Source organism: Pygocentrus nattereri, chromosome 4, assembly GCF_015220715.1.
Source record: "Pygocentrus nattereri isolate fPygNat1 chromosome 4, fPygNat1.pri, whole genome shotgun sequence".
NCBI lineage: Eukaryota > Metazoa > Chordata > Actinopteri > Characiformes > Serrasalmidae > Pygocentrus > Pygocentrus nattereri.
This window is the reverse complement of record NC_051214.1, coordinates 32,398,044-32,424,450: the sequence shown is the minus strand read 5'-3', so window position 1 is coordinate 32,424,450 and position 26,407 is coordinate 32,398,044. Positions and strand designations below refer to the sequence as shown.

At 39.3% G+C, this 26,407-nt stretch overlaps 1 protein-coding gene across 2 annotated transcripts in view; it reads right to left on the bottom strand.

The window, feature by feature from the left end:
• Window positions 1–9,880: 9,880 nt before the first annotated feature.
• Window positions 9,881–26,407, bottom strand: part of rtn1b (reticulon 1b) — a 55,948-nt gene continuing 39,421 nt past the window's right edge. The window contains exons 1-7 of one of the 2 annotated variants that reach the window (XM_017710481.2): window positions 22,601–22,794; window positions 12,298–12,505; window positions 12,018–12,156; window positions 11,833–11,902; window positions 11,694–11,740; window positions 11,159–11,217; window positions 10,963–11,046 (exon numbers count right to left, since the gene is read on the bottom strand). In XM_017710481.2, coding sequence (XP_017565970.1) covers window positions 11,004–11,046; window positions 11,159–11,217; window positions 11,694–11,740; window positions 11,833–11,902; window positions 12,018–12,156; window positions 12,298–12,505; window positions 22,601–22,673 — 639 coding nt within the window. In that variant the 5' untranslated portion in view covers window positions 22,674–22,794 and the 3' untranslated portion in view covers window positions 10,963–11,003. Of the gene's footprint in view, window positions 11,047–11,158; window positions 11,218–11,693; window positions 11,741–11,832; window positions 11,903–12,017; window positions 12,157–12,297; window positions 12,506–22,600; window positions 22,795–26,407 lie in introns of those variants that run through there. The other variant, XM_017710480.2, reaches the window with a different exon arrangement.

Sequence of the window (26,407 nt, the reverse complement as noted above, 5' to 3'; positions counted from 1 at the left end):
ATACTCACCTTTGTGTTTCTACAGAGCTCTGTCTTTCTATTCATTGGTCATTTATTTCATTTATCTCATAATGAGAAAACAAAACCAAACACTTTCACAACCAAATTACACACGGTTTCTAAATGATCCTGCATCTATATCAGAAATGTTTTAGTTTGTATGTCGTTCTAGATGGTTCTTCTTGTGTATAGTTCAAAAAAGAAACAGCAGATATTTATTTGTACATACACAAATTTTGAGATAGGTTTAATGTCCAATAATCTGTACATATGAAATGAGGCACAGTAACTACTTTGAAAAGCAACCACAATTTGTGCTTTATTCATCTAGAAAACAAAACAACAACAACAACAACAAAACTGTTTTTTTTTTTTATTTGCAGAGCAGGTCAGACCTGTCTGAACTGATGGGAGCACTTGATCTGCCATTATCCTAGAGGTTCACATACTTTTTGCATTAGTGACCTTGATTCTTTAAACTATTTGCTCATTTTAGAAACTGTAATGTAAATCATTGCGTATGAGGAGTTAAAAAGATAATTCTTTATTATTATGTTAAGAAACTTATTTAATATTTTAGGATCCATTCCTGCAGAGGTCCAGGTAGTTCCAAGAGTTGAGAAACTTTTTCATGCTGTACATACAGTAAATACAGGGAATGTTAAGTGTTTACTTTGTGTCTTGTTATATTGGTGATATTAATTGATGAGGTACAGGAGCACATTCAGTGCAAGACTCATTCTACCGAAATGCATCACAGAGCAGCACAGGAAGTCATTCTTACCTGTAGCCATTAAACTCTATAACTCCTCCCTCTATGTACAATAACTCAGAGGTTTTATACAGTATGTCTAATATTTATTATCACAGTCACTGCCACTTTATTGTATTTTTTGTATTGTATTGTAATTTAAACTTGTACATATTGCAAATTTCACTTGTTTGTCTTAAATTATTAAAGTCTTTATCCTTTTAAATAAATGGTTGCAACAGTAACAACTGCAATTTCTCTCTGGGATCAATAAAGTATTTGGATTATGATTTTGATTCTGATTAAACATGTTCCTTTTTTTTAACTGTATACTGGTCACTGAAAACTGAATGCTTCAGAGTAAAAAAATATTATGTTACTTAGTAAGCAGCAGTCAAAATGTTTTTACATGTTAGCTCCATTAGCCTTGACTACATTTGGATGAAAGAGAAAACTGTGTAAATTGGATTTTAAAGACTGGTTCAGACCCACATCAAAGCCACCATCAACGTCACTGTTGATCCACACCAGTATGCGTACAGGAGGAATCAATCCACAGAGGATGCCATCTCCTCTGTGGTCCACACTGCCCTCACCCACCTGGAGCAGAAGGATTCCTATGTTCGTATGCTCTTTGTGGACTTCACATCTGCTTTCAACACCATGATTCCTCAGACCCTGATAACAAAACTCTCCTCACTTGGACTGAGCTCTTCCATGTGCAACTGGGTCCTAGACTTCCTGACCAACAGGCCGCAGTCTGTGAGGATTCACAACATCTACTCCCCCACCATAATCCTCAGCACTGGCTCCCCTCAGGGCTGTGTGTTGAGCCCCCTCCTGTTTACACTGCTTACATATGACTGCTCACCTATCCATCCAGGCTGTCATATTGTGAAGTTTGCGGACGACACAGCAGTGGTTGGATGCATCACAAACAGGGATGAGTCCAACTACAGGCAGGAGGTGGAAAACCTGGAGGGCTGGTGCAGAGAGAACAACCTCTGCATCAACGTAAAGAAGACGAAGGAGATGATTGTGGACTTCAGAAGGGGCCATCATGACCACCTCCCTCTGCACATTGGAGGTTCTGAGGTGGAAGTGGTCGACAGCTACAGGTACTTGGGTGTGCACCTGAGCAGCAACCTCACCTGGAGCAACAACACTTCCACTCTGGTCAGGAAGGCACATCAGCGGCTCTACTTCCTCAGGAGGCTGAGACGAGCTGGACTCGGGAGGGCAGTCCTCACCTCCTTCTACAGATGTGTGGTAGAGAGCGTCGTGTGCTCCAGCATCAACGTGTGGCATGGAAGCTGCTCTGCTGCAGATAGGAAAGCTCTGCAGAGGGTGGTGAAGGCTGCACAGAGGATTGTTGGAGTCAGCCTCCCCAGCACCACAGACATTTACACCTCCAGATGCAGGAAAAGGGCTACCTGCATCAGGAAGGATCCCACCCACCCAGCACACACACTTTTTGTCCCGCTCCCCTCAGGCAGGAGGCTGCGGAGCATCAAGTGCAAAACAACCAGACTCAGAAACAGCTTCATACCAGAAGCTGTAAGGCTCTTAAATTCCAACTAAACACACTGCACTGACACTTACAAGAACAATTACTGTTACAAACACTGTCACTTTAAACCGCACTGAGACACTTTATCATGCTGCTATAGCAAACTTGCACTCTGGACTTCATATTGCTGCTAACTGCCTACTCTCCTACTCTCCCTCTCTTGTGTATTTACCTTATCTATTTTGTCTAGTCTTTATCTATTCTGCTCTATTCTATTTTGTGTTTTTTTGTATCTATTTTGCTTATATTTATCTATTTTAATAACAGCTCTTGGGTGTAAACTGGACCATGAGATCTTAATTTCGTTCCACCTCATGTACCATGTGATGCGAATGACAATAAAATCTCCTTGAATCCTTGAATCCTTGAATATATGTGAATATCTTTGCATTCGTTTGACATGATGGTAAGAAACATACCAATACATTAAATCCTACACATATCTGTATTGTGTCTGTGAACTTCTAGAATTTTAAATCCAGCAGGGGGGTAATTAGAGTCAGGAGGTTCAATCAATAGAATGAAAATTAAGTGTGACTTTGGGTGATCCTGCCCTGCTTAAAAGACATCAACCTCTTCACAGTCTAGTCTTTGCCAAACAGATCTGTGAGCGCACACCATTCTTCGGTCAAAGGAGATTTCTGGGGATCTCAGATAAACAGCTGTTGATACTCATCAGACTGGACGAGGTTACAAAACAATTTCTGAAGATTTTGAACTTCACCAACCCACCATTAGCCAGATAAACTACAAATGTAGAAAATTGAATGTTACTATTACTCTTCCCAGGAGTGTTCATCCAACAAAAATCACTCCAACATAATGGTGTATAATATTTCTGGACATCAGAAAGAAGCCCAGGGTATCCTCTGAGAATCTGCAGGCCCCTTTTGAACTAGCTAATGCCAGTTTTAGCGGTACATGATCAGTCAAACACTGAACAAGAATATTGTGCATGGGAGGTCAGCACAGAGAAAGCCACTTCCTATTTAAAGCTGAGCCAAAGGACTAATGTAAGAATTTTAAGTGGACGGATGAGTCAACACTGAAACTTTTTGGCTTGAATGAGAAATGTTATTTTTGTAAAAAAATGATCACCATTCCAGCACAGCAGACTCATCTCAAGTGTGGTAGTATTACAGTTTGGATCTAAGTTGCCGCCATGGTTTAAGAGCCACCTTCCATCATCAAGGGAGCTATAGATTCTGGATTGTATCAGGAAATTCTACAGGAGACTGTCAGGGCATCCATCCATGAGCTAAAGCTGATCAGAAGGTGAGTCGCGCAGCAAGACCACGATCCTAAACACACTGGTATATCTATGGAAGACTACTTGAAGAAGAAAAAAAATAGTGTTTTGGACTGACTAGACCTGAATCCAATAAATCTGTTATGGCAGGACCTGAAGTGTGGAGTTCTGTAATTCTGTAAGGAGGAACGGAACAAAATCAGGTCAATAAGTGGTACTGATTAAGCAGTTAGAGGAAATATTTGGCCGTAGTCACTGCATCTTAACGGGGTCACACAAGTTACTGTTCACATACTTTTTCCTTCAAATACATTTAATGCTGGACTTTATTCAAGAATACGATTAAAAAGTGTGCAATTGTGTGTGTTTGTTTATTGGGCTGTCTTTCTATTTTTCTAGTATTTTAGGTCACATTTATGCAGACATTCAGAGAATTATAAGGAGTTCTAGCACCACTGTAGTTGCTCTCAGTGTTTGAGAGTTGATTAATGAAGTATGAAGCACAGAGAAGTAAATAAAACTGTGTCTTTGTCCTCGGTGCTCCTTTATAATGGAATTATAATTCACTAGTAAGTAGGACAAGTCTTCAAGCTCAAATGGATAATAGGTTTAAGTTGTTTTTCACGGAAGGTCTTCTCAGATCTGAATGTTTCTTTTACATGTAAAGGTTCTGACAGTGCCATCTCTTGGAAATGGGCATTAGGGGTTTTATGCGACCGAAGAGTCACTCTTGTTCCTTGCGGGCAGCAGCGCTCTGGTGATATTTACTCCCCTCTTCATTACACCCAAAGTGGCAGTCTTTGTGTGCGTATGTGTGATTCATCTCTCACTTCTCAGTGACTGGTGGACATTCTGGCTTGGCTCTGTCACTCGGCGTCATATTGTTGAGGTCAGTCTTGCACATCCTCAGGCCCAGACTTGTACAATATCACCATGACCTTCCAATCTACACTCACCACAAACTGACCTAAGAAGGCAGGACTAAGTGGCAGTTTTAGGCCATGAGAATGATGGATGGTGATTTGGTTTCACTGGGCTACAGCCTGCACACAACACTCTTTGCCATGACACACAACACATAGGCTTGCATTATATTCTTGATCAATATCATCTTCTGTAATGTGAAAGAAATAGTTCTGTGACTCAAATCAAATGTACAAAAATTCCCTTTAATCTAAATGTAGTTGATCAGCCAAGCCATGTTTGCTTCTTTTCTTTAACACTGGAGCTACGATGCTAACTTCGCTAATGATTCAGGCATGCAGTTTGCATGATGCTTACTGGTGACTGTAGGGTATAAGGGTGTTTCAAATTGTAGGTTAACAATGAGACCATGCCTTCAACATGGTGGTAGTATGAGGGGGGAGATCTCTGAGAACTTGGGGTGGAGCTCTGGGCAGCCTCTGGCTGTAGCTAGAAGGTGAGACCCTCCCCCCAAACTTGATCTAGGCTGAGAAACTTTCAGAGCAAACTTTCACAGATTATATTTTTTACTAGCTATTCCTTTACAGTTTATTTTTAAGATACATTAGGTATAAAGGCACTTATGTCTAATTTATTGGTATTATTTTATTATTTCAGCAAATGATGCTAAAATGGATAGACCCTCAGTGATATATACATGTGGCAATTTAGATACAGTTCAAGTGGATATGTTGTAGTCGACATGGGATTCATGGTGTATAAGAAGAAATGGACTGAAAATGGGCACAGGACTGTCACTGGGTGAGAAATAAGTCTTTTCAGGAATGTCCCTGCACGCGTTGTCTCCTAGTGCAAGAGCTGTGGACGCAGCCTCTGCAGTCAGTCAGTCTACAGTCTTCAGTGCAGACTATGTGGCTATGTGTGTGTGTGTGTATGTCTCGTTCTCTCTCGCTCTCTCTCTCCCACACGCACCCATCTCTCTCTCTCTCTCTCTCTCTCTCTCTCTCTCTCTCTCTCTCTCTCTCTAACACGCACCCATCGTCACACACAGTCACTCTAATTATGGCTGTCACTCTGTTTGCCGGGGAGGGTGATGTCATTGCTAGTGGCAGGCCAGCAGTGCTGGGACAGTGATGATTTGGGACGTTCGTGTAATAGCCTGAGTCGAACACTAGGGGGGGACGCGTTTACACAATGAGTAGGAGCTCAATTATTGCCATATCATCCTACTGTCCTTGGGGAACACAGCCTTCACAGGCTTGCTTAAAAAATGGGTAAATCTGTGAATAAGTAGTGAACACATGCAAATAATAATAATAATAATAATAATAATAATAATAATAATAATAATAATACATTTGAATTTGAAGCACTTGAATTAAAACCTTCTTACATTTAAAATTAAGAACATTTTGCCTCTTCCTGTAAAGTTGCCATTATGTAGATACGTGTTTTTGCACAGGGATGTATTTGTTTCCATGCTAATAAGCCCTACAGTGCTGAAAGCCGTTAAAGCTGAAGTATAAACAGCTCAAGTAATATGAGCTCACACCTTTAAACCAATACAAGCCAATTAAACATGTTCTAATGTGCAGAACTGCCTTGTTCATCTGCAAAGTGCTTGGCGCCCCCTACAGGACCGCCGCTCTGAGAGCATTAAAACGGAAATAAGGCGAGGGACATGTTCTTTTGTTCTAGATGTAGGGTGTGTCAGGCGAAGCAGCTGTCATCTGTCAGTCTTTTCGCTTTTGGCCGTCTGTGTCTAAGGCTCAGCTGACCTTTATACGCAGGTACAGCTGCGGCTCAGACAATCGGGCAGGCGGCCTGAGGCCCAGTGACCCACAGTGACTGTCTGTTCGTGAGGACAGTCCTGTCCTTCCTTCTGACTCTCAGACATCATCCCTGTGGTGGAACCTCGGTTGCCATGTGCGTTATGTAGGACGATAGCGAATATGGCTGGACGTTACTGTGGCCTTTGCATAGTTGTACTAATGACCAAATAAAACCTAATAAAACACTTTCATTAAAGGCGTTGCTGGAATTGCACAGGATTCTAGGACGCATATCAGGCTGAGGTCAGCCTAGATATCGACTTGCCTTCAATCCAGCTCTCCGTTTTACTGCAGCGAGTGACCACTTCCAGCACCTCTGCCACCTGCCACACCCTTCTGTTTGAAGTCAGGGTGCCATTTTTGTCCTTTTTCTTGATGCTCCCTTTCTCCACCAGCAGAGGGAAACAGAAGCTCGACTGTGAGATGAGGCCAAAGGTACAGGCAGGGCTTATTAGTGTGGAGGTCTCATTTCCCTGAGCTGCTATTGTTCTTTTCTATAAAGAGTTTGTAAACACACAATACTGATCGTGACTAAAATGTATTAGTTTATCATTTTTTTAAAACTCTATCAGAATTGAGATTCTAAGTGTGAATACGGATGTCATTTTAAGCTGGTTTTGTTATAATAACTTTGATAAAGATAAGCTTTATCTCTGAAAGAGGTCTAGACTTCTAAAGGTTCTAAAGTTCAAGTTTTGTGTAGAAGCCTTAAGAGCTTGAGAGCACATTCTTGAGTCACCTCTTGCAGCAAAAATAGGCAGCTTTGCTGAAAAGTTAAAAATGAAAACAAAGCTCCAAACACCAGGATTGGCAGGAAACTTTATTTATTAAGATCATAGCTTTCCAACAAACAAGCGTTGCCCAGGCAACAACTGACCAACCCACAAAAACTCATAATCTTGCACTCTTTTCTGGGCAAGGAAGGGACCCCTCCCAGATATTTGATATGATCTTTACTCATAATTTCAACATTTTTTCTTATCAAAAATTCCAAGTAACTTATTTTTTTGGTTTAAATAATTACAGGCCAAGGCCACAATCAGCCCTAGATCTTTATACTTTAAACTTTTCTCAAAGACATTGTTATAAGGAGCAAACAGGTTCTTCTCTGTGTGTGTGCTGCTCCTAGATGAGACCTACTTGGGACCCACCATGCAATTTGCAACACATTCAGGGTCACCCACAGGCCCACACACACACACACACACACCTATACAAAGGGAGAAAGCTGCATTTACATTTAAAATGATTAGTAATTATTAAAATAATTTATTACTTTTAATTAGCCTATTCTATAATTTTTGCACACATCATTTGACATAATTCGTTTTGGGGAAGAGTTTCAGGAAAATAATTTAGATCTGGAAATTTTTGGTTTTGACGCAATTTACTTTGCTCTAATAACTGCATGTCAGTATATCACTTGGAGCAGGGATAGGAACTGACAGATGTTTAAATTATCAGGTTTATAAGGTTAGTTTTTTCACCTTTAGCCTTCTGTCTTTGAAGCTGACAATCACCAGGGTCTTTATTCAGCTTTATAGACTATATAATAGGAGACACTACTTAACTATATTATCTGTATCTCTGAGGGTTGTTGCGGAACAGTCACTCTTAATCCTGGTACTACTACTCTGCACATTTGAGATCCCCTGATCCCAACACACCTGATGCAACTAAGGAACAAATTTTCAAGCCCTTCCCAAGGTGAACTGGTTGTATTATAGTAGGGAAAATGCTACAACATGCAGGGCAGTGGTTCCAGGATTGAGAACCACTGCTCTACAGCATCCTTATCCATGAAGGACCAGTGTGGCTACAGGTTTTCAGCACTCCTGGTTCCACATGTTTAATCAGTTGTTCTGTTCATGTCTTTAAACAACTAATTAAGTGTAGAAGGTGTGCTCATGCTTGGCTGGAATGAAAACCTGCAGCCACATTAGCCCTTTGCAGATAAGAGCAGTGGACAGTAACCCTCCTTCTGGAGACTTTCAGACCACTTTCCTGAAGCGTTTGGTTTCAACCTGCACGTAACACTGATATTTCCGATCCAGCCAGTAAAGGACTTCTGAAGAGCTTTTTTCACTGGAGCAGGTGTGGCAGACTGTGGTTGAAACTAGGCTTCGCAGAAAAGCAGATCTCCAGGACCAGGGTTTGTGACAGTCCCCCAGCTTTTGCCTTCCAAAGTGTGAGCTGCTTAGATGCAAGAGGACCATTTGAGAGAAACTTTACGTTCACTTTCATTTATGGATTTCTGTCCACATCTGAGCTGTTTTGGATCACTTTATGGCCCTGATCTCCTCTAGAGAGACTGGAGTGTATGTCATTTGATCCACAGGCTGGTCAGTCACTTCATGACTTCAAAATAAACATTTATACACAACAGTGGACAAAATTATGTGATAAAGCTGCACCTCAAAAGACTATATACTGATCAGCCATAACATTAGCCATAACACCATCTCTTTGTTTCTACACTCATTGTCCATTTGATCAACTCCACTTACCATATAGATGCACTTTGTAGTTCTACAATTACAGACTGTAGTCCATCTGTTTCTCTGCATACTCTGTTAGTCCCCTTATACCCTGTTTTTCAGTGGTCAGGACCCCCATGGACCCTCACTAAGCAGGTACTATTTGGGTGGTGGAGCATTCTCAGCACTGCAGTGACAATGACGTGGTGGAGTGTGTGTGTTGTGCCAGTACGAGTAGATCAAACACAGCAGTGCTGTTGGAGTTTTTAAACACTTCAGTGTCACTGCTGGACTGAGAATAGTCCACCAACCAAAATATCCAGCCAAGTGTCCTGTGACCACTGATGAAGGACTAGAGGGGGATCAACACAAACTGTGCAACAACAGATGAACTATCATCTCTGACTTTACATCTACAAGGTGGACCAACAAGGCAGGAGTGTCTAATCAAGTGGAGAGTGAGTGGGCAGTGTTTGAAATCTCCTGTGGGTATGCAGAGCAACAGATAGACTACAGTCTGTAATTTCAGAAATATAAAGTGCACATATATAGCAAGTGCAGCTTACAGCACAATACGAATAGAAACAAGGAGGTAGTTTTAATGTTTTGGCTGATTGGTGTATATTATTGGATGGTGACCACTGCTCTAGGGTCTCTTAAGACTGATTATCTGGGTTTTAGGTTCTAAAAGGGAATATATTGGGGATCTTGTGGAGTCCTGGTGGGTTGAAGGACAAATTGCTCTAGTGCCATGTCTGGCAGCTCTTGGAACAACACAGCATCCACATCCGTGCCACCTGTTCCTGGCACAGTAGTGCCTGTGTGTGGCACTGCAAGCTGAAAGCGGGTGCCATTCTCATATATATTTTGCCACAGTGAACTATTAGACTAAATTAGACTTATCGGTTCATAAAGTGTTTGCTGTTTCAGTCCAATGCATTTTCCCTCATTTGTCAGAATGGCATATGTAGTCAAAGAGTCTGAATGGCAAAATTTCAGTTATTTTTGGTTAGATACAATAAGAATGGACTAGAAGGTGGCTAAATGTGCCACTTATAAGAAAAGAACATAGACAGTATACATTTAAGAACATTTATTTCCGCATTCAGTATACGAGTACATTTTAAGTGCAAATAGTTAAGAGTCCATGGCTAAGAAGAACTACACTCAACATAGTACAAAGATGGACAGAATCACCAAGCTGGCATTCATTCGCTTTACGCTTCCTCCTCCTCCGTCTCTCTTGTTCATGTGCATTTTACTTAAAAGAAGACTGACAACAGTACCTAAAACCATGAGTCTTGGAAGTTACTGTAACGAGTTATATATATGTATGTGTATATATATATATATATATATATATATATATATATATATATATATATATATATATGCGTGTGTGTGTGTGTGTAAAAAAAAAAAGAAACACACTACAAGTTAGTTTATCATACCTATTCAGAACATTGCTAAATATTTGCCACACAAAGAAGGTAAACCTCAGCAGGTCCACGCATCTAGCTGTTATTTAAGTAATATGTAGGTATATTAAGAGAAGAGAAACCCCACCCGAAGCCCCAGAGACAAAAAAGCTGCTTTTTTGACTTTTCTTGAAGAAGAAGAGACTATCACAGGAGAGCACTAAAGCTGAAGAGATCCTTCACACACTACAGAGAAATGTCTTCAGCATAGCCGAGAAAGCCAAGAACAAAGAAAACCAGAGGAAAAGAAGAAATGCATCAGCACTTAAGACTCTTGACTTCATGCACTTAATAAGCAACACAAAAAAACACATTTTTTGTCTTTTTTGTTTTTTTTTGTTTCAACTTGTTCCTATATTTCATTGATTGTTTTTCTCACTAGAGCTTAGTGCTTGAGTGACAATGCAATGCGTTTTGCTTTTTTTTTTTCCTCTATGGATACTGGGCAAGGGTGGGACTTCTTCTGAACGGCTTGGCTGTTGCTCTAGACACCACAGTGTGCACAAAGTAGAACTATGCTCCAGTAACTTGTACATTTGAATGTGTATATATATATATATATATATATATATATATATATATATGTGTGTGTGTGTGTGTGTGTGTGTGTGTGTGTGTGTGTGTGTGTGTGCTGGGGAACCCTCAGACCAACAGTAAGCTCTCCCTGTAATAAAGCAAGGGCTGGTCAGGGCCTCCTAGCATTCTCCAGCTGCCCTTTGGACTTTACTCAGCCTTTCGCTTGGCCCCGGGAATCTTTTCCTGGATCCTGTGGAATGCAATACACATGTAACACACACCGTAAGGTACAATTACCTTATGCAAGATATGCAAGATAAATATTTCTGGATGAATGTAGTGACACAAGCAGAAATACTTACTTTCCCACTACTGAGTTTACTTGAGTTCTTATTAGGCCCAGATACTGGTCAATCTGTGCCTAGATAAGAGAGAGGAAGATAAGGTTGATCAGAGAAGACAAACTAGAGGAGCATCTGCAGTAACAGGTAGGGTGGGGATATCGTTGTGTTTTTCTGAACTCTGCACACAGTGTTTTTAATGCCACATCTGGCTGGGCTTTTCCTTCTGATGCACAGCACTTTGTTCACAATGGATGTGCTTTTTGTTCTAGCCTACACAAACCTACACAGTCCAATGGCCCCTTCCTATTAGTAAGATAAAACTGCAAAATGCACTAGACTTTTTGATGACAGGCTTGCAAGAGTAACAACCAATATGCCTTTCTATACATTTGAATGGTCAGGACAGCAAAAATGTTCATGGCATAGACTACTTGACTGCTCTGAGGTGAACTTTATTCTAACTAAGGTCATCTGGAGTGCCCTGCACAAAACCACAGAAAAGATCACACTGTTATCCCCTTCTTTATATAGTGTAGTAATATCTGCCTTTTACCTGGTATTTCTCATAGACCACAGGCATGGAAAACATGGACACCACAGCTATAGAAAAGGAGTGAAAATGTTCAGTTCCACTAATAATTAATGGTGGATTTTGTTAATTGAATTAATGTGCATATGACTTGAGGTCTCACCCATGATGAGCAGAGTGAGGCCATTGAAGAGTGCTCCTACATAGGTCAACAGCCACATGAGCACTGCAAACTGAGCAATACAAAAACTATGTTAGATAGTGCAAGCAGTGGACTCATTTTCCTGATGAGCATTCCTTCATACTGTTGTTGTACTCAGAGCAGACACTTAGGCTATGAAAGGTTACCTTTAGTGAATCCACCAGGTCCTGCACAAGAAACAGTCGGCGCAGCTCCTTCAGAGTGCTGTTAATGTAGTGCTGGGTGTTCTCTGCATACCTCTGCATCTGATCGTGGGACAATGAAATCTCCATCTCCAGATATGACCTGCACAGGCACATAAATAGTGTTTTCAATAGTTTGAAATTGCATAAAAAATGTATTAAAGATCAATCTATGAAATGATTCTAACATGAGGTTGTGCCCAATAATCCCCATATATGCAGACCTATGCATAAGTGTGCTTACTTAAAGGGGTGTCCCTCATCAGTCTTCTGCACGGCCTGAAGCACAGACTTGTAGACTCTGAAGCTGATGGTGGCGGAGAGGGCAGCTAGGGCCAGGTAGGCTACTACACTGACCACACTGAACTGTGTCAGAGAGAAGAGCAACAACAACACACCGCCAAACACCAATCCCGTCTGCTTCAGGTCTCGCCAGTACAACAGCTCCATCGCTACAGAGAGAGAGAGAGAGAGAGAGAGAGGGAGAAGGAGTGTGTAAGTAAATCAGTTAATCATCAACTTGCAAGGCCCCCAGAACCCCTCCAAAAATAAGCGAATAAGCTCCATTGCTACATAGAGCTAGATAGAGAAAGTAATCTCTATTGAATATATACTCCACCTATACTTCAGACTGACTCATATTATTTCCAGCAATTACATAATGTTTTGCATGTCAGGTTCTTTACTGTACTTCTTGTCTCATCTTTGAGTCATGACAGCACTCACGCTGCTGATTTAGATCAGTGGTCATCAACCCTCCTTATGGATAAATACATCACCTTGCAGCTTTTTCATCTTTCATCCTAACTCTTACACCCTTGATCCAGCTAATCAATCTCTGTAGACAATGATTTGATGGATCAAGGGAGGATTAAGGTTGTAGACTCTGTAGCCAAACAGGACGGTGGTAGATGTCAAGTTAGAAGGATGATAACCTCAACCTCAGATGCTCTGTCCACAGATCTAAGATGGCGATAACTATCAGAATTTTGTCGGTTACATTTTGATTGGCTATTAGCATGAATATTTATAGAATCACCATTATTATCTAAACTCACCATAATCATCTTTATTTGTATTCACAGGTATTGTCTTAGTGCTCATATGTGATTGTTAACCCATTAAACTCCCATGCTTATGACATACTAGGGCTTATAATTCAGTAACTATTTGAACTACGATGCAAACTAGCTGACTTATTCTTAGGTTATAGAAGTATGTAGTAAACCTTTGGGCCTGTGGCATTGGCCATTCAAACGGCTAATTTATAGCTAGAAACAAATTAGTTAAAATCTTGAAACGCTGAATTGAAAATAGTCCAATTAATATTTTTCTCTGTAGTATCTAGTAGAAACAACCATGCAAATGGACCCAGTGGTTAGGCCTTCAGGAGCTGAACTAAAGGCCTTACATACTGAATTAACCTCCAACACAATTAGGAACTGTCAGTGAAATCTACCATCATCAACATGTTATGATGTGCAAGAGGATGTGCATTATACCATGAAGAAATTACTTTAAGTCTTATTACCAAGAAATATTTTTCTTTTGAGCTGCAACTAAGGCTCATATACTGGGCAGAGTCTGAACTAAAAAAAAAAAAAAAAAAAAAAGGGGAGAGCTTTACTGCCTATTTCAAGATCTAGAGCTGTATTATGAAAGACTTCAAAGGTATTTTTGTATGTCATGGGGGGAATTTATTGCACTGGTTCTGCTCACAATACGAGCCATAGTTTAACTGTCAGTCAGGTGCATCTATGAAACAGCAGTATATATATATATATATATATATATATATATATATATATATATATATATATATATATATATATATATATATGTGTGTGTGTGTGTGTGTGTGTATATATATATATATATATAAAACAGCCAAAAATGTGCACCAGCGTCAGCTTAGTGCTATCGTACTATTACAAATCCCATAAGGGGCACCAAGAACTATTGTAAAGGTGTTTTTTCGACCCAGTTTTCATTTCATGAAGGCCTTGCTCTAAAAGTCACAGTTCACCACTAGTGCAACAGGAAAAAAACATTTACAAGCTCTTGACTTCTTTCTACAACAACAAGCAAAACACAGCTTCTAGACAGAAAAAATATCAGCATAACTCTTTAAATCTTATTCAGGAGTTATCTTTAAAGCTTCTAGCAGCTAGTAAGATATCGTCACATATTTGCTTCATTGACATATACTGCTTCATTTTTACAAGTTTTTGTTGTTAATTTTGACAATCACCCTACATCACACAAAAATAGCCAGTTGTGGTTGGTCATGTCACACATCAATAAAAATGGCCCGTTCTTGTCCAAATATGCTTCTTTTGACCAGATTTAGCAGCAAAACCCACTTGACTCTGTCTGTCTTGCGTGACTATGGCTGGCAATCACTAATCTAAATCAACTTTTGAGTCAGCTCTGCCATGACTTGACCATAAAACAGGAACTGTAGTAAAGAAACTGACAGTTTATGTAAGTGCTACAAATAATATGAGTCAGTCTGGAGAATATGTTAAAATCCAAGCAGGGGGTAATTTTACTTTATATTTTCACCCTACTTCTCCATCTGTCTCTCCATTTTGTTTCCTCGCTCTCTCTCTTTGGCCTCTGCACATATTCCTCAGTCTCCCTTGGAGGAGCCTAATCCTCGCCTAAGGGCAGCACGGTGGCCATGGCAACAGACTGGCACCAGGTACTCAGAACTGAAAGCTACCATGATTTAATTTGTGCAGTCCTATATGCCAAAGGTATGGAAATACATCACTTTATTGTTAGCCAAAATAAAATTCTCTATGTATTGTCAAATGTAAAAAAAAAAAAAAAATAGATGTTCTGTTTTCATTGACTGGGCAACTGTGTAAATTTTTTGGATTTTGATGAAGTGATCAAATCAAATTGTGGTGAAATTTGAATTTTCAAGGTGCACTGAGCAATTTTCCAAAGAATCATCATTGTGAGTTATGTTTCTGCAATGGTTCGGCTGTGTGACATCATGCCTCAAAAATGACACAGAAATCTCATGTTTGATATGATAGCACATTTAATAAACTGAAGAGTAAAGATTAACAGAAAAAGTGGAAAGAATGACCACGCCTTAACACACAGCTCATTAATAGCTCCCCATATGGGACTCATCTGTTGTATCCACCTCCCATCCCAGTCTGCTCCCTTTTTCTTTGTTACTATTATGTCATTATGCAGCCTAAAGAACAAATCTTCCTATAGAGTAGTCAAAAGTGAAAACAGCATCCTATCAAAAATTCACAACATCATAATCAATACTGTGGTCGATAATGATCCATTAGTACTGATAACCATTTAGGTGCAGCAATGATTAAATCACAGTCACTGACCACACATTTCATATTCATTATCTACACACAGATCTGTGTCAATTTTCTCTCTCTTCTAGCCAGCTGAAAACTGGAGCATTATTTTGGGCGATACTAAGCTACTGGCTAATGCAGCTAATGCTCCAGAAACCTCCACAATGGTACCACCTGGGTTTCCACAAGCTTGTCGTGGTCCTTTGTGAGTGTGGAACAACAGGGTGTGGTCAATACCCCATTATACATTATGAACACAGAGCTAGAGCATTTATTATTTATACAGGATGGTTTATTTTAGCCAATAATAACTTGAAACGTGTTTCATTACAATTCATAAACTACACCCATGCACATAACATTCAGTTCATACTGTGCATGTCCATCTTGTAGTTCAGTGCATGATGCATTAGGAGACAAATGCACATACATGTCCAAACCCACACATCCTCAATCCCAAACATCAATGGTTCTCCAGTGTTCACAGCATTTCACATAATTTCGCATTAAAGTGCGCATGGTGAAAATATGTTGAGGAGGAGGAGGCTCTCCTCTGAATGGCGCTCCGTCGCCACAGAAACGGGAGGTGGGTGCAGTGGAGCGCCGATGCAGTTGCCATAGTGACCGCGCTCCATCCCTCTCTCCATACCTCTCTCTCTCTCTGTCTCTCTCTCAGTCACACAGAAAGATCTGCCTGCCAGACGGAGTAACGAGGTGCTGATGAAGTGAGGGGGAAGGGAAGGATCAGGCAGGATGGAGGATAGAGTAGGGAAGCACAGGGATATGGATGCTAATGCAGCTCCCAATCAGTCAGACAGTGTGGCATTACTAAAACTCTCTTAGGGCATCACAACCACTGACAGTATAGCCCCGAACTGTCAAAAGCTAAACACGAAATTAGCTTATTACAGCTAATCTAGAGCAATTAAAAATGCCCCACATGAAAGATGAAAAGCATTAGTATGTAACCTGGTACTGACACTAATGAGGTGCTAAAGGTGAAGCAATTATAAAAAATTAGAGCTAAAAGCGAAGGTTTAAAGACTTCAACATTACACAACATAATAACCCCAGAATAAAATATGTGCATCCCCAGAAAATGTACTAAACTCTCACACACAATAAATCTACGCAGGAATACTGGCCTTTTGTATTAATGTTGCTTCCATGTTTATTCATAAAAACACACACAACAGTATGAACCAAAAATTCGTCTGGATGCTTGATTAACAGAACATTAAACTCTGGTTAAAAACAATTCATTTTAATTATTGGTAAAATATGCTTGATAGATAAGTCACTTGAAAATTGACATTGTGACATGGTTTTCTCAAGAAAAATGATACACCAGCTTATGCATTTTGAACTGGGCACCCCTTTGAAGAGTTTAAACAGAAATTGTCCACATACGCTTTCACATATCATAACAGCTATTGCAAGACTGTTCCTTTTGGAATCACGAGGACTGCATGCATGCATGCTATAGTCCTGATCTTCCAGTGAAAAGCATTTCTACCTTTGTGTTGATGTTTATGAAGCCAAGTAAATGGAGCACAGACAATTTTCCTTATTTATGTTGCAATATGGCAACAGCATAATCAATGGAATTGCAATTTGCAATGCATTTAATGGGAGCAAACCAATACACTGCCACTGAACACTGCCATATTCATTATTCCAGCCTGAAAAACATGGTCATGCATATAATGGCCATATATGCATAAATTAATTAAGAATATAAAAAATATATTTAAAAACTGCATCGAAAAATATGTAAAATAATGTAAAATAGTAGCAGAAATGACATATTGCAGTTTTATGATGGAACAATTACATTTTATCAGTTTATATGAAATTGACAGCATCTAAACTAGTTTATTTATGAAAAATAAGACTTCCAGCACTAAACCTCACCATGTAATGTGTGCATGAAAAAAGAAGCACAAAATGCAACAGAGATATAAGGTCACAAAATAAAGTATACATTATAATTTATAAAGTTAACTTTAAAATGTAGCCAAGTAAAAATAAATAACTAAATAAGGAAACAAACAAACAAAAAAAAAACAACAAAAAAAACAATTGCCATATAACAATACCATGCAATGAAGGGGTAAAAAGCCCTTACCACCATTATCACTGTCAGATCCAGTCATAAAAAAACAAGTCTAACACAAGTACTACAGCTTCTGACACAACCCAGGCCACCCTAGGTTTGCCTGGGTCACAATACTTTTACAATGTGTTCTCACAGAGCCTGAAGCACTGCTTCACATTATAGAAGCATAACAGCCCAATTTCCTTGTCAGCTGAGGAGAAATACTAACCCTTTCAATAGAGCACCAGATAACTCCATCCTTGACTAACATAATTACACCCAACTAATTTGAATGACAACAGCCTTGGCAGGAGACAGAAGGGCTGTAGAGGAACACTCAGAAAACAGCAAGGCTCAGCTGCCAGGGATGACATGCTGCTTTAGAGAACCATACCACGTGCTGCAATATCAGATTATAGATTAACAGAGCAAAACAAAGACAATAGCATCTAGCAACAGAGCATCTAAATATGACATGGCATATTTCTGTCTTGCAGCACAAAAATGAACCACCTTTCATTTCTACACTCCACTCCACAGCAGAAACACACATCAATGCTCGTAAAATTGATAAATTAAACTGTTTTGTGGCTCTAAATTGGGTGTCAATGGTATTAGAAAAAGATTTTAAATAAGCATCAAAATGTACAAAAGTGGTATAGTAGTAAGTTTTTTTTTGTCTTGCTATGTGAAGCAACCTTGGGTTTGTGAAAGGTGCTATATAAATGTAATTTATTATTATATTATTATTATATTTCCTGAATAGGTACCACAGAAATGAGCAAAACACACAATGCACAAAACACAGTACACCAGCACCTACTCTTTATAAATAATTTAGCCAAAAGCAGCGTAAGTGGTAACGCTACAACATACTCCATAGCTGGGCTTAACTGTAACAGATGTAGGGACCTCGTTGTAACTGTGGCTAAAAATTTAAAACATTTCAAAATGCAAAACACCATTATTTAAAAATAATTCTGTGATGCTTGAGCCAGATGAGTGGTGCAACCAAAATACGTAAAAATACATTAATCAATATGAATTGATCAATGAAAAGAGAGCATGTCAAACATGATAAATGTATGATTAAATAACAAAAAATGAAATAATAAATAATAAAATTTTACTATTTTTTACTTGCATTATGTATATAATAAGCTTTTGATTACACTGACTGTTTTGAATTCATATGGGGGCAAATAGACTTGTCCAGTTGATGTGTCCAGTGTAACACTGCACTACAACTAACCCCACCATGTGGAGGCTGTACTTTAGCCTGGCTAGCTTGTGCTATGAGTTATAAGGTAACTTTGTGATCGATATATATATTTTTATAGTACAAATATAGAGTGCTTCACAAAATACCGATATGAAAGCTATAAAAATATCACCAAAAGCATGTACTTGAACCTGTTTAAATACATAAATATCCATGTTGTATTTCACCCAGTATTAGTTTGTGCCCCACTCTCCTAATACACACAATTTATCATATACAGTAATATCAAAGGATACAATATACAGTTTGAATACACTGATTAGATGACATAACATTTACTGTATCTTATAGATCCTTGTTTTTAACTTGTATGTTTGGACTTCAGTTTGATGGTGAGTGTACAGAGCTGCCGATCCTGTGATCGAATACCCATTAGAACGAGGTCAGTTACATCACCTGTAATTAAATGCCCAGTTTAATCACTACTCCAACCACACATGGGGTTTGAGCTTCGTGCCCTCTATGGGACTGAAGATACTTACTTCTTTCCTATGGTTCCCTATAGTTGCAGAGGAAGACTAGCATAGGCATACCATGCATATCATGCAAAAAGCAATACTGTCCAATAAGGAAAACAAGTTCTGGCTTTCAGAGCCTGCGGCCAGACACTGCAGCTTTAGTGCTGTATGATTCAGCATGGCATGTTCTGAGCTATGTGTTATGAAATATGAATAGTGCCAATGTTTGCATGGGGGCTGGGAGACATAACTTTTGCATTGGTGTCATGAGGTTCTGCTGTGTCTTGTGCTATGTTATCATCTTAGGAAGGAGCCTACACCCTTAACTGATGGTTCCTCTTTGATCTTGAAAAAACGGTTAGTGACTTAAATTGATTTATGGCCAAACATTTCAAACACTATCATTGCTAAGTTCTCCTAAAAATGGAGCTATCTTAAAAATAGTAGCTCACAGCTTGTGTTCTGACCCACCTAACTCTACCACTGGAACTGAGCGCAAAACAATTAATCACACCAATGTTGTAATAAATGTCCTTACCAAGTATTTAGTGTTTAAATTGGTGTTGTGGTTGGTGAGCTCTGCTGACAAACATTAAAACTGGTGCAAGTTGTTCTGCCTCTCTGGATTAAAACTAGCAGTCAGAGGGTTCCTCCACTTGAATTCTAGGTTAGCTGCTCCCAGTGGAGATCTACATTTAACTGAATTGGGTGAAATCAAAGTCAGTGTGTGCTTCAACACAGCAGTGTGGAGTGGCTGATGTTTTCTCCTTCTGTTGACAGGAGAGGGATCTCTCAGTGTTTGATGCGATCTCCCCTGACGCAGTCTCATCTGTTCTACTTTGGTCACTCTCAGTAAGAATTGATCTATGGGCACTGGGCTCTAAAAAGGTCCAGGGTAAAGGTCCACTTATGTTCATAAATAGTGAGAAAATCATCTTTTAACACCACATTGTAGAGATGCACTGATTTAAAATTTTTAGACTGATGAAGGCAACTGATAATTTACACATTGTTGTAGTTCACATCAGTACTAATAACTACTGATTGCTCTTTTCATATATAAGGGATATTTAGTGTATGACAGGTTAAGCTTATACAGATGCTTAATGTATTTTTCCTCCAAGAGAATCAATCCTCTGATTTTCCCCTTCTGGGGTAAATTGTGTCACTGAGTCAGTTTCAAGGTAGTTAGCAAGCTTGAAAATAACGGGAAAGTCTATTCCCTAATGAGAATATACGTGTCATTGTATGAGGAAAAAAGTTTTATAGTTTTTATAGTTTGTTATAGTTTTTATACACTGATACCTTAATTTTGATACCAAAATCCTGAATGCTGATACTTTTTCTAATACATTCCTTTTTAAATACAAATAGAAAGTTGGAATGAATGAAATTAATCTGAGGTGCAGGAATTGGGTGTATTTACTGACCATGAAAGATTACACACCAAGAAACGCTGACCTTAGTAAAATGTGTACAGAATGTAAACCAGATACTTAGATCAGCAGTCTAGATTTTGAAAAATGCCTATTGGCTCACAGATGGCAAGAGTGACTATTACGTAATAAAATTTGAATGATACATTTTGAATTTTGCCACCCAGCCCTATATATCATGTATCCCTACTGCATTGTGTTTGGATTCAAAATGATTTGTGTCACAAACACATGGATGAAGACCTGGTTTCAGTGGTTAGTGTCTTGAATTCTACTAAAAGGATTTTGTGTCCTTTATGAACAGACATAACTCCATTTGTGCCTGGCACCACTAGAATGGCAGTTTGTGATAGAGCCAAGTTCTAAGCTCATAGCCCAGGTTTTTTTGGACAGCTTTCCTGAAAATTAAAAGAGGCAGAAACTGCAGATCTACGATCCAGCTTGATCTCTCCGCTGAGGTGTGTCTCTCTGAGGCACAGAATCAATACACAGAGGACAGTGACATCACACGATTAGGCTGATATGTAAAGCTATGGTAAGCTTCATGCATACGGAAAGGCTTCTATAAAATGCTACATCTTTCCTGCTAGGTAGATTACATAAGAAATAGGGTTTGGTTTTATTGGGTGTTATGTTTATTAATGTCATTAATGTCTCAGTTCTCTAGTGTCAAACTAAAGAAAGTGAGAAACTAAAATATTTTGACATCTTGACAGATACATGTCAAAAGGGTGTCAGAGATTAACCACTTAGTATGGCAGCATTGTTGAAAAACTTTTGCGAAAGTATGGAGAGGACACTAACATCCAAACCTGCAAAATAGGTCAGGATTTAAAACTTATGTTTGTGAAATATGAAAGACTGTCATAGTGTTCACATAAAGCACTACTGATTACTTACATTCATCTTCTATAATCATGAACAAACTCCCAATCACAATCGATACTACACCTATTCCAGACTCTATAAATACGCAGGACCTGCAGAGGCCCAAAATTGCAAGCAGACAGCAACCTGACCATAAATCCAGACAATTCTGATCCTCCTTGAATGACACAAATGAGAAATTAGGTGAGGCCAGCTGAGGAGCAGAACAAGCCACAGCAGTGACAACTGTCAAAAGCCTCTTCCACAGAACATTCTCAGATGGCTGCCTGTCTACTCCAGGATAGTTTTCTTCCATAGGCAGCCAGGTAAATAAACGACAGCTATTAATAGCTCTGTATACACACATGCTTAGAAACATGCCTGGAAAAGCCGTCTACACAATAACATTAGGCTGACAAATATGCTGATGGCACTGAAGCTGAGTGTAAATGAAGATAGCCCTGCTATAGGTAGCCACACCCCAAACTCCTCTGGATCACAGCTGCTCGGTCGCCATGGCGTCAGATATGACAGGCAGCCAGACACAAAGCGGGAGGGGTACAGCTAGACAGCCTAGGACAGCTTGATTTAATGAACAACCCTCTAATACAAATCCACCAGCACACCTAGCAGAATAATTACACAGCAGAAAATGATTTCACTGTGACAGATGGGAATGTAGAGTCAGGAGAAAATGTGTCATGAAAGGATGGATACAGAGATATACTGTGAAAAGAGTGGATGAGTGGGGGGATGAGAAAGGGCGTGCCTGGCTGTTCCAGACCCCCCTCGTTCAGGCCGCCTGTATTTTCATCATGGCGCAGACACCATGCCAAATGGCAACATGCGATGCTGCAACACACCCTGTACCCTGTTCCACACCTATCTAGCTGTATAACCGCAAGCACCTCTCCACAAACGCACTCGTCTTTCTTTTCTTCTTGTGGTTACATCAGCCAATGAAGACATGCTCATGCATCCTCATCCTTTCCATCTCTATAGACACCCCCAAGCAGGACCAACCCAATATCTGCCCCTCCCCGCACACCAAACACGAACACACAGTACCCTGGCACTTCCAACTGCTCCAGAAGCCCTCCATCTTGGTCGAGTCGGCAGCTGCCGTGGTGCTGGTCTGCATGCTGGGCTGGGTAAGGGAACGAATGGCACTAGGCTATTGCTAACACGCTAGTGTTGCTGCTTCTGCTGCTGCTCCACTGCACTGCTCTCCCTCACTATCTCTCCCTCTCTCTTTCTCCCCACCCTATACCGGTGCATGAATGACCCACAGGAGGAGGAGACAGAGAGGGGAGGGGGGCAGGGATGGCTTGAAAGGACAACAGTGCTGCCGACTGGTGGAGAAGAAATGGGGATGCGAGAAAGAAAGAGAAAAGGAGAAATTAAATGTTTGGGGAGGGCCTTAAAAGATAAGTTAACGCACTGTAAATCATTGATACTGGGGTGCAAATGTTGCTGTCTAAAATCCTGCTGGTTAGATTTCGACAACATCTGCAGTGAAGGATTCTTTCTGCAGCTTGGGTTAATGAGGGCAATGTAAGAAAACAGTTACACTCATTCTTTTAGCATTCAACCTACAGGCAAAAGTAAGCAAGAACAAAATTTCCAGTTTTAGTCTCTCTCTCTCTCTCTCTCTCTCTCTCTCTCTTATTAGGATTATAATTAATCCTAGAGGGGATGCATGTATGTGTGCCCTAATGGCAAACTCCAAAGCACAGATTTCTGCTAATATTTGCACCTAACTTTGCCCACAAACAGCCATTCTGTCTGGCCATGGCTCTAATTTCTTTCTTTCCAATCCAACCCAGACATATTCTGTTTTAGATGACTATCCAAGGAACTGTGGACAATGACCAATCAAAATAGTCCATATAAGTGTGAATGTGTATCACGGTATGTGTAAGGTGACATCATATGGGGTACAGTGAATGATTCAGCAGTCTTGGATAAAGGAAACAGAGCTCACAGCTGCTCCTCTTTTCAAATAAGCAGTTTAGTGGCACTACTCCATGAGCAAATATAGCAGACAGCACCGAAGGACAGATAATAGATTTCACCTTCTTGTCTAATTCCTATACACAGAGCAGATCAATCAAATTATGCTGATCTTATAGACTGAAATGCAATCAACTGCAGCTTGATGTAGGGCAAATAAACACATCAACAATCAACCTGTCATGACCACAAAGATCTTACATCAGAGTCAAAGACAAAGAGGGTTGTGATGACAGTTAGGACTCCGATTATAACCACTGAGGAATTTATGATGCAGACCAGGGGTCACCAACTGTATGCACAAAGGGCTTATGTGGCTGTAGCTTTTCATTCTAACAGAGCAGGAGCTCTCCTTACAAAAAAGTAATCGGTTGTTCTGTTTTTTAAGTTCTGAAACCTGCTTTTTGTGGACAAGATTGATAACCCTTGATGCAGACAATGAAAAAAAGGGCAGCAAGCAAGACTTGTAGCAGTTTTACTCCAATTAAGTCAATTCTAGAAAGATCACACCACGTGCCTCTTGCACACCACCCTCTAATGGACATTACAGACTATCTTAACTAACTCTGCGATAACAGAATCACAACACTTCAATACTTAATGTCTATTTCACCACACAACATATGCATCTCAATATGTTTCTGAAGTTTGTGAAAAAGCTGGAAAGGATAAAATGGACCAGCAAACAGAAGGGCAACATCTGTAAAAGACTGAATATAATAATGTTTTTTCTTATCAAAAATGGTATAACAGGCAATTACATCCAATCAGTTTCATGTATACAGTTTATATAGTTAATACATGACAATTCAGAGTTACAACAGCAAATAATGTACTGTGTCCACTAGTGCTGTAATCAAGACCGCTAGAGGCGAATCAAGAACAAGACCTGAACACTTCAATTCCAAGTCAAGACCGAGACCAGGAGTGGCTGAGATTGAGTCAAGAATAACAACAGAATCAGATTTATTCAAAATATAAAATAAAAAGAAAAAATGAAATTCATATGTGCTTCAATGTAAAACAACCATTGCATCTGAGATATGTATTCATAAATAATAGTGTATTTTATAACATATTTTGTAAAGTATATCTGAATATAAACCAAACAAAATACAAAATACATCCATTTTATTATTAAATGAAAACTTGATGTGCCAAGTCGTCATGGAAAGGATCAGGAAGATCCTTAACTGGCAGCGCACAGATTTTAATGAAATGTAGAGCAGGGGTCTCTAACTCAAATTTGATAATCAAATCAAAGAGATGCTGGCAGACAGTAGGGAAAACAAACAACTATGTACTCATTAAATCGTATTTCAGCAAATTGTCCGTCACCGTAACTGATTATGATGATCATGATTATTATTTTGGTTTATCTACAGATACTTAATAAAGATATAATAAAGATACAGATACTTAAATCATTAACACATCTTCTGGTGATGTTCAGTTGATTATCAATAACATTCACGTTGAACTTGAAATCCAGTTGCATTTAGTGGACATTTACTGAGCATATACAAAGCATCTACAGTGGACCACGCAAATAACACTCAACTTCAAGTTCAGTTGAATTTAATGGATATTTAGTTGAATATTCCTTAAAAATATATCGAGCATTTACAAAGCATCTACAGTGGACCATCCAAATAAAGTGTTACCATTACTTTCAGTATCATCATTATTATTACTATAACTTTAGTCTAAAACGATTTAATAAACATTTTAGCATTCGCTTGAATTAAACTAACATTAAAACTAACAGTTAACTGAAGAATTACTTGAGAATTGCACTGGCCTTTCTGCTTAACACAAGTGAAGTTTTTGCGAGTGAAGTGCTGGGAATGATGTTGGGACTGAGACAAGACAGTCCTAATGATACCGAGATACCGAGCAGAACAAGACCATTAAGTTACAGTGTTGAGACCCAGACCAAACTCGAGTATTACAACACTAGTGTGCACTGCAATGTTTAAGACCTTAAATCAGTAACTAAAGGGAACTACATATGAATCAAGACCAATTATTCTTTTGTTCTTGAACATATTGATTCTTTTTCAGTCTTGGCATTCATTTTTCTTTTAATTCTCCATTAAGGCTCCAACTGAGAGATAACAGGAGATGGTCTTTTTTACTGCAATGAAATTAAGACAGGCGACTAAAAACAAATGAATACACTGATTGTTGTTATTTATACTACATGCAGTAATTCGGTGTTCTGTATACTATAACATAATTTATCATGATAAAGATGGCATACTGTAATATTGCCCACTCATAACCAGAGAGAGGCAAATACATTCTTATATGTCCCCAAATCAACTTTAAATACAGAGAAATGTTTCTTTAACAGCATCCAGCCTATTCTTGGTCTCTGTTGGTGGTGAGGTGATAGACTGAGATGAAATAGGTTTGTGGCCAGAGATTCCCTCCACCATCTGTTACTGGACACATTTCTCTTTATATTTGACACCACATTTGTGTTTAGTAGCACAACATGCTTATTGACCTGAAATTAATTCAAAGTCAAAAGCTAAGACTGCAGGAAATTAGCATCCGAATAATAAGATACTGATTTATATCTTTTAAAATTATAATACAGAGTTATGTATAACGTGGGCATATTGTGTACTGTCTAGTAGGTACCTGCAGAGAGATGGGGATGAAAGTATGGACATTAAATAGTGTGCCAGAACCTTAGTCATGGCAGTAAATATCCACTGAAAGTGCTTACAAGAGCAGAGATACTGATGAACTCAGCGGGATTGGAAAGATCGGCCTCCATCAGGATAAATGGCAAGAAAAGCGCTTTTAAACATGAGCAGGTCACAGGCACTCCAGCAATGTTCAAGGAGACAG